The 9,569-nt window shown below is 43.6% G+C and overlaps 1 protein-coding gene across 2 annotated transcripts in view; it reads right to left on the reverse strand.

Moving 5' to 3' along the window:
* The window catches only part of MSRB3 (methionine sulfoxide reductase B3), a 191,499-nt gene extending 186,631 nt beyond the window's left edge, over positions 1–4,868 (reverse strand). Inside the window, exon 1 of one of the 2 annotated variants that reach the window (XM_003259599.4) lies at positions 4,652–4,868. Coding sequence is in view for 1 of the 2 variants with exons in the window: in XM_012500258.2 (XP_012355712.1) it covers positions 4,652–4,742 (91 nt within the window). In the remaining variant the exon portion in view is untranslated. The remainder of the gene's footprint in view (positions 1–4,651) is intronic. The other variant, XM_012500258.2, reaches the window with a different exon arrangement.
* Positions 4,869–9,569: the final 4,701 nt, after the last annotated feature.

The following is a 9,569-nucleotide window of genomic DNA, read 5'->3' on the forward strand; positions in this document are numbered from 1 at the left end:
GAGGTCCAGGCAGTAGGAACAGCCTAAAGGAAAGGTAGAGACAGAAAATATTAGATACGTGTGAGAAATAGGAAAACAACTGATTAATTCTCAGTCCCTAAACTATTACTATTTCAAATATCTCTACCACTTATAGTTTTAATGAACTTATCCTAAAGAGCCACTGGAGGTCAGCATTTTATTCAGTGAATTCCTGAAAATATGCAGATGATTATTTGCAGAGTGAATTCGTTGTTATCAGAGAAAATGTTTACAATTCATTTTAAGGACTATAACCTCATAACATAAAATGGAAAAATGCAAAATCAAACCATCTACATGGCTGTACTATGTACACCAGATACTCTAGAATTAGAAGAGACTTTAGGGAAAATCTACGTCAACCAAGTGACCTAAACTGTGTCTATCAGGTTCTACCTCCCAGGAATTTAGGATCAAGGATCAATAATATAGTCCCTCCTTATGAAGGGACACATAAATACTCAGGAGCTGCTGAGCAGCTACATCTAACCATGAAGAGAAAAAAAAAAAAACACCAGCAAAGAAAAAACAGTGAAGCAAACTAAAGACAGGGAATGTTCTAGATTTTTCCAGTCCCTTATCTCAGGCCCTAAATGAGGTCTGCCTGCATTTGACTTCCAATGGCTTTCCAACAAATTCCTTTTTTCCTTTTTGCTAAAACTAGTTCATTTCTGTTACTTGCAATAGAAGCTTAAATGAGGCAATAACCAAAATCTTTCATAAAGTCGATTGTTTGATGCGTTTGTTTGATCTTTTCTATACTTTCCTTTTTTGTACTTCCCTTAAAGCCATAAATAGGACTTCAGCATACTATACAGACAAATATATGAACAGGAATGAGGGACTGTGCTGAGCAATTTTTTTTTTTTTTTTTTTGAGACAGAGTTTTGCTCTTGTCGCCCAGGCTGGAGCGCAGTGGCATGATCTTGGCTCACTGCAACATCCGCCTCCCTGGTTCAAGTTATTTTCCTGCCTCAGTCTCCTAAGTAGCTGGGATTACAGGTGCCTGCCACCATACCCGGCTAATTTTTGTATTTTTCGTAGAGACGGGGTTTCACCATGTTGGCCAGGCTGGTCTCAAACTCCTGACCTCAGGTGATCTGCCTGCCTCGGCCTCCCAAACTGCTGGGATTACAGGCGTGAGCCACCACACCCAGCCTGTGCTGAGCATTTTAAAAGGAAAACCCATCATGGGCAGGAAAGAGAAAATACAGAATATTCAAAGTAAATCCTTGAGATACAGCAATAAGAAATGCTAACTAACAACTGGCAAATTAAATAGCTGACTACCCTCCCATCCAAATCCAATTTAATTCTGCTAAATCAGATAGGTAGATCCAATTCAATCTTCTCTGAGGTAAGATCAAAAGGTGATAACCCATTATAGGCTATTTCATCTGGAATGCTCACAGATAACCAGCCTTCCCAACCACAGGAATGTTTGGATGCTCTCTGGCAGTATCCCTAACCCAGACCTAAATAACAAAACTGAATATCAAACTGTCTTAAGGCCTGGGCTTAACTATCCCCGAAAAGCAGTTAGGCATTTACCCTATGACATAATCAGCACTTTCTGCTATTAGATGAGGAAGAAAAAGTAATAGAAGCTTAACATGGAATCTGTCCGGGTATGTATGTATCTTTGTGCATGTTCCAGGTATTAACACAATCCTGAGACAGATCCGGACTCTCCAAAGCTGGACCACACCCACCACATCTGGCTATGGTAGACCAGTTTGACATGTATAGCAAGTCACAGGCTGACAATCAGAAGTTTGAACCACATGTGGTAGGTGGCTCTGCAGAGTTATATAAACAAAAACAATATTATAGGATCTTGGAGTTAGAAGAGACATGGAAACTATCCAACTTAATAATTTTACCAAGAAGCTAAACATGGGAATCAAATTCATCAACCAAATCCATAACTATGATCAATTAATCATACAGGTGCAGATAAATTAGAAGGATTGTGACCAGATTATGACAGAACCAAAAATGCAGTGGTGTGGTCACGGCTTACCACAGCCTCGATCTCCCTGGCCCAAGCAATCCTCCCACTTCGGCTTCCCAAGTAGCTGAGACCACATGCGTGAGCCACTATGCCCAGCTAATATTTTTTTTAATTTTTGTAGAGACAGGGTATCCCTATGTTGCCCAGGCCGGTCTCGAACTCCTGGGTTCAAGCAATCTTCCTACATTGGCCTCCCAAAGTGTTGGATTACAGGCATGAGCCACCACATGTGGCCTTAAAATCTATTTTTAATTATTAAATGGCATATGTATTAGAAAAACTGATGAACCTTACTGTTGGGATAGTCTTTGGATATTCTTTTGAGTTGAGCAAAATAGTAAGGATTTCTGACTTAATGGATTAACATCTTAGTTAAAATATTGGAATAAGCACTTTTAAAAACAAAAAGCAATGTGTTGATTCGAAATCTAAATTACATTGTATGCTGCAACCTTGCCATACAAGCAGTTTAGGCACTGTGACAAAATTCTAGATGGCAAAGAGCTACTTATCTTAATATAAAAATTTCCAGATAATCATATACAGGGCCGGGCGCGGTGGCTCACGCTTGTAATCCCAGCACTTTGGGAGGCCGAGGCGGGCGGATCACGAGGTCAGGAGATCGAGACCATAGTGAAACCCCGTCTCTACTAAAAATACAAAAAAATTAGCCGGGCGTGGTGGCGGGCGCCTGTAGTCCCAGCTACTCGGAGAGGCTGAGGCAGGAGAATGGCGTGAACCCGGGAGGCGGAGCTTGCAGTGAGCGGAGATCGGGCCACTGCACTCCAGCCTGGGTGACAGAGCAAGACTCCGTCTCAAAAAAAAAAAAAAAAAAAAAAATCATATAGGGCCCTAATAAAAGTCATCAGAAATTAGACTGATATATCAGCTGGGACCAAAATTAAAAGAATATATGTTTAAATGGTCCAAATATAAACTTGATGTTCAAAATTACTGGCAAGGGGCCAGTACAGTGGATTCTGGTCTTCGAAGACCGTTTCACCACAAGTATTAGGTAAGTCAACACATCACTGAGGAAAAAGAAAGCATACATATGCTTCCTGGCAATAAAATCCACTCTTCACTATCCAGCACAGTATTTTTTAGAAATCCATTGAAAAATGTGAAATTAGAACCTGTTGTATTTCCCAAGAAGTGCTATTAAAGTTACTTCCAAAATATGCATCTATAAAAAGCAGGGTTTTTTTGAAAAACAATACTATGCAGAAACAAACATGAAACTGGTATCACTGCTCAAGTTACTATTTACAAATTGCAAATTGAATAAATTTAAATATTGTAAATATCTGCCATTAATCTGAACTGACAATTTTATAAGTTATATGAACCCTGAAGTTTTTTTATAGACAAAATTGTCTTTGAAAATCGATTTTGCCACCAGCGCTGCAAATGAAAATATGAAGAGATAAACCAGAGAGTACTGAATATAATCTATGCTTCATAGAGTCAGGTTTCAACTAATTTATGAGTCCTAGTTTGCCATATCTTACTTGACAATTTAGTCTATTGGTAGAAAAAACAAAAGCAAACTAAAATCTCCTAAGTAATCTCAGCTCTAAGGAATTATAATTTATGTTCTTCCATTCCAGATAAAATTAAGAAGCAAGAAGATTTGACGACTACTCATCACAAATGTAAAAAGTCCATGCAATTTCACATTTACCTTTATCCCTACCTTTGTACTTTCAAATAACTGCTTTTTAAAATAATAATCCGATATTAAATTCCCCCCAACAGTTTCCACATGATTCAAGAAGATTATCTTATAAAGTCTTACTGTAACAACTTCAGAACTGCCACTTCCGATAGCTATTAGCCCTAAACCAAATAAGGCAGGAACAGCACTTTTCATTCATATAGTTTGAGTCGAAATAGTCCAGTGTAAAACTTCAAAAATAGACTTGGATGCCTTTTTCTGCTTAAAAACAAAACAAAACTGATACCTGGCAAACTCGGGGTTCTGTTCGATTTTGGCCTGTGAAATGCCCGCCGGGCCCGCGGGAGTCTGGCCCAGCAGCGGGGCAGCAGCGCAGGGAGGGCGGGCGGCGGGTGCGCTCCCGGGTGCGCCGCTCCCTGCCGCCTGCCCGCCGCCCCGCGCCCCGTCCTCTCCGAGGCGCGCGGCGAAAAGCGCAGGCCTGGAGGGCCGGTTCCCACGCCCCGGGCCCGTTATCTGAGCGGCAACCCTGGCAGGGCCGACGAACAGAGCAGAGGGCTCCGGGATGGACCCCTCCCCTGCCTCCCGCGGGCTGCCCCGCCAGATCCCTCTCTCCGGGGCCCGCGCGGGGCGAGAGGCTCCCGCGGGTTCAGGTTGGCTCCCGGGACAGGATAAGGTGTCAGTGAGGCTGCCAGACGCCTCCCGTCGGCGGGTGGGGGAAAAACCAGCCCTGACCTCCTTCCGTTCGGCCCCTCACCGCTGGCGCGAGGCGCAACCCTTCTGCTCCCCTTCTCGGCTGAGGCAGGGGCTGTCCCCGCCGGCGGCCGAGGGGGCGCAGCAGGCGCAGAATGGAATCCCGGCTCGGGGTCACACCCTAACGTGGCAGGCTCGGGGTGGGAGGGGTGAGGCAAGGAAGGGAGGGGAGGGGAGCCCGAACTTACCGGACTGCGCACTTCCCAGAGCCGCGGCCAGGCAGAGGCAGAGGCAGAGGCAGAGCGAGAGGGGGCGGGGGAGGGTCCGCCGCGGGCTCATGGAAAGGCCAGGCAGCCGCCGCCGGTGTCCGAACGCCGCTCCCTCCCTCCCCGGCTCCGGGCGACGGACGGGGCGGCGGGAGGCATGACGGGAAATTCCTGGGCACGGGCAGCCGAGTCCAAATATGAGCATAGGAGACGAGCGAGGGAGGACCACGGAGCGCGCCGGCCGCGGACGGGGCCCGCTGCCCGGGGCTTGGCGGCCGCCAACTCCCTCCTTCTCTGCCCTGTCCTCTTCCTCCTCCTCCTCCTCTGCACCCTCTTCCTCCTCCTCCTTCTCTGCCCTGCCCTCCTCCTCTTCTCCTCCCCCTCGTCCTCCTCTGCCCCAGGGCTGCCGGCCGCCCTCTGCCAGGGGGCATCCCTATCCAACTCGGGACCCCAGAGCACAGCCAAGCGCCCACCTGGCGTGTTCCACCTGAGACCGCTGAAGGAGTGGGAAACAGACAAACCAACACGAAGAGACCGGACAGCGAGCCAGGGACCTGTGGGAAGACGTGTCAGGGGTTGAGAGCGTTGGTGGTGAGGGGATAAAAAGTTGTGGGAGAGTGAGGCAGGAGCAGCGCTGCCAGTTACTTGGCCATCCTATACATACTGAACAAGCACTCACTGTAATACAGAGAACCAGCCGCCTGCGTTCCAGGTGAGCTGGCCGTCTCTAGCAGGGGAGGGTGAGTGTGTGTGTGTTCTTGGCCAAAACTGCAAAGGTGCTCTTCCCAAACTTATATTTGAACACCATATATGGAGCCCAGGCAGGCTGGCTGAACAATAGTTTTTCACAACAAAATGCTTAAGTTTACACCGGTCTTTCTCTCCACCTCCAATCTCTATTCATGTGCACCCCCCAACCCCCTCCACACACTTGTTTTGTATTTACCGTAGCTTGTCTAAAATGCAACGGTGTAATTCATTCAGAAGGTGCCACCTCTGATGAACAAAATGTCAGTCCTAGATGTTTAATTACAGGCCGAAGCCTGTAGTTGCCTAATTTTCCTTGGCACTAATAACTCCTTGGGTAAGCAAGTCCAAATGACCCTTAGCTTTTCAAGACAACATAATTATGTCTTAATTGCTATAATATATTTTTTCCCTCAAACTAATGGGACAGGACCTGGAGATGTACGGTGTTAAGTAGTTACGAACATTTTAAGATGATAGATGATACAGAAATGATTTATTGATCCAAAATACTTAAGGGGTAAATGTCAAACAGATTTAGAGTGTGGATTATTTCAACGTGAACTTAAGTGATGGTAATTTGTACATCACACTATTTGTTTGAAAATGCTATATTTGAAAATCAAGAACCTTGTTTCAAATCAAACTCAATTCTGGCAAACTATTAAAACACATACTCCAAAAAACAGTCCATTGCAAGTGGCTCCCCTCAAAACATCTGATACTGAAAAACACCACATCCTGTGAATTACATATAGCAAGTGGGCAAATGTCACCCTTAATGCATTGGCAATTATAATGGGACTAAGGGTAGATGACCCAGATAAAGTAATGGTGAACAAATTGTAATGGAATTAATAAAGGATTTAAATGACACATAACATGACTATTTAATTAGGTACCTAGCACCTAGGTAGTTGGAAATACTGAAGAAGCTCTTCAGTATTCCCTCCGTTTCCTCTTTTTTTATAGCCTTGTGTTACATAAGTGTCTGTTTTTCTACTTCCCCCACAACACTTTGCAAAGTTCTTTGCCCATAGTCCAAATGTTTGTTTAAAAACAAAAATAAAATGGGCACAGCCATTTGTAGAAAGGAATATAGGAGCTCCCTAAGTGTAAAGCATGTTTCAAAGGATTGCAATAATTATGCCTATATTTAAAACATTTTAGTGAAGAACCTTACATACAAAAATATAAAATTATAAAGAATGCAATATCATTACAACCTAATTCATGTTAGTAAAAATAGAGAGTTCATTGTATCAACGTAGCTGACATCACTGTCAGCAATGCCAACCGCTATTCTAAAGGCTTGAATAAATATGCTAAGAGTGGCAGAAAAGAACTAAAGTTACTAAGTGCATGATGAGTGCCAGACACAGTGGCACTTTTTTTAGTAGTTCAATACCTATCCGTTGAAAGAATAAATCTGTTTTGTTGGGTAATTTTGACCTATAGATTTTGGGCCACTACTTTTTTTTTTTTTTAAGAGATGAGGTCTCTAGATGTTTTTTATACCTGATATCTCATTTAATTCTTACAAATATCTCTGAGATTATTTTTATCCCTATTTTACAGCTAAGGAGACTGAGGCATAGATAAGTAATATGCTACCAGGAAGAAGTGAAGTAGTATTAGAATTAAATCCTCATTCTAAAGTGCATATATACTTTTACCATACTAATCTGTCTTATTTTCTCTACATTAAAAAAAAAGTGGCATTCAAAAACTGTATTCATTGGGCTCTTTTGGTTTTAAGTAACTGGTATGCACTCAGGTTACCTCAAGTAACCGAGGTAAAGAATACATGTGGAAATAAGACCAGAGGCTTACCTGGCTTGTCAGATCATCCTTTGTGGGCATGGTGGGTGGAGCCTGTGCCTTTGATAGCTAGCGGAACAGGAAAGGTACCACCCCCTTGACCACATTCCTATAAGTTTTATAGTTTAACCATTGATATTTTAATCATATATTTTACAATGCTTTTTAAATGTCTTCTTTATTATAGCCTTAATAACAATCATGTTACCATATTCCGTTCAACATTGATTTTAAGGCAAAAGACCCAGAGGAGGTAGCTACTTCTGTCTGCTTCCTACACCATCCCTCCCCCAACCCAGTGGTGTGCTGGTAAACATTTAACAACCAGATCTGGATGAAAGGGCTAGGGGCCCTGATCTACAGCATTAACCAATTCACGTGGTACAAATACTCCCACCAACCAGATGTCTCTGAAGGCAGGGTTGGGAAGGGATCCACACAACCAGTTTTGGGGGCCATAGAGCCAGCTGTGGCATACCACAGCTGCAACTCATGAAATGTCTTCAGAACATACAATAATTCAAGTTGCGTAACCACAGCTCTTTGTCTCTCTGCCTGTATTTCCACTTCTGTTCCCACAACCAGGTGCAAACTCTCTCCATATATCTCATAACCAAATGCCCCAGGGGGGAGAATCTGATTCTATCACCATTCTTATATTGAGTCTGTCTCATAAGCCACTGAGTAGCCTATAGAATGGCCGCCCCCGATCCAGGTGCTAGTTCTTCAGTTGTGGCTAAGATGGGAAGGTCACATGCCAACAGAACATGGCCACCCATCCTAAATAAACAGATTGTGTTGCTGTCTTTTTATAGGGCTGTGCTTGGGGCAGCCTCTTTCAAAAAGAATAGGTAAACATGACAGGCATCTAAGCTGTAACCTCCCCAAGGTGCTATTCTCAGCTCTTTAATAAAGTCTCCTCAGACACTGCACAAAGCCTTGGGACAGCCCCCACTTCACATACACCAAGAGGCATCTTAGGTAGATGGCAACAACTGCAAAACAAGTGCCACTGTTCTAAACCAATTAATACTCAATTGGAGAGTGAGAGTAATACCTCGTAGGGGGATGTAATTCTTCAAACTACACTCAATACAAACTCCCCAAATTCTGCTTTCCTATAGTGGGAAGTGGGCAGTCAATACTCTCACCTCTGAGAACACTGTCTTACACTGATAGAAGCATGCCTCCTGCCTCAATGTGCTACAGTGGGAACAGGGTTGAGAACTGTCCTCAACAATGTCAGGGGCACACCATGAATACTGACTGGCTAAGGGAGACGCCTGAATTTTTCTCTCAGATTCTGAAAAGTGATCTCCATTGCCATGATACCATCCAGCCCCCAGTCACCAAGTGCGTTAAAATAATAAGCACTCACTACCAGAAAATCAGGTGGGATTCCTAAGCAGAGAGAGAAGACCAAATTAAAGTAACCATTTTCCTTCTTTTCACAGTAAAGTGATTTGCCTGCATCTCCGATGATGGTATTTTCTGTTTGACAGAGTCGAAGCTATCCCTTTTGTTGATTAATTCTGGAGAAAGTTGAAGCCTATACTCCAGTGACTGACATGCTGCCTGACTCTGCCAGATTTTGCTTTGGATATGCTGCAGTAAGTAATAAATATTTAACAAGATTTTCCATATTATGGAGAATTAAGTAATCGTCTCTAGACCAGCAAAGCTGCGTGGCTTTTGGCAAGGTTTTATAATGTAAAGCGGGGTAGGCAAAAATCAACTACACACACACAGAACAGGGCAAGGAGAAGAATTAACTTCTTAAGTGGTACAGAAGCATTCTGATAGGAGACTGGATTCTGCTCTTTATTCACTCAGTCTCTGTTCCTAAGTGCTTCTTGTATTGCCAGCATCTCACCCTATGGGTATGTATGTCCAATTCTGAAGGTGTATATTTTTCAAACAACTTGGCCCTAACTGCAGATCAGTTCTTTTATCTGTTGTTCAGCCAAAATGGCTACAATCTGGTCCAGTGGTAGAGGAAACTCTAGCTGTGTTAGGTTTCCTGGAAAATGGCATGTTGTTCTCCAAAATGGTGCCTCAAGGGATTTTCACTCTGCAAGCTGCTGTTACAGCCCAATGGCCACGTAAGAGTCAGGACCACTCAGGAGTCAGGGACTTGGGCTTTGGTATCAGACACATCTATCCAAGTGTGGCTTCCACCGTGAAAACTTTGGGACGGTGAGCAAGTAACTTCTCTAAAGCCTTGATACTTGTGTCTATAAAATGGAAAAGTGAAGGTACCTACCATGCTAGCACATGGTACGTCCTTAATACATATGAATATAGTACTAATACTAATTTTTACTATTGCCTC

This window comes from Nomascus leucogenys, chromosome 10, assembly GCF_006542625.1.
Source record: "Nomascus leucogenys isolate Asia chromosome 10, Asia_NLE_v1, whole genome shotgun sequence".
Lineage (NCBI taxonomy): Eukaryota > Metazoa > Chordata > Mammalia > Primates > Hylobatidae > Nomascus > Nomascus leucogenys.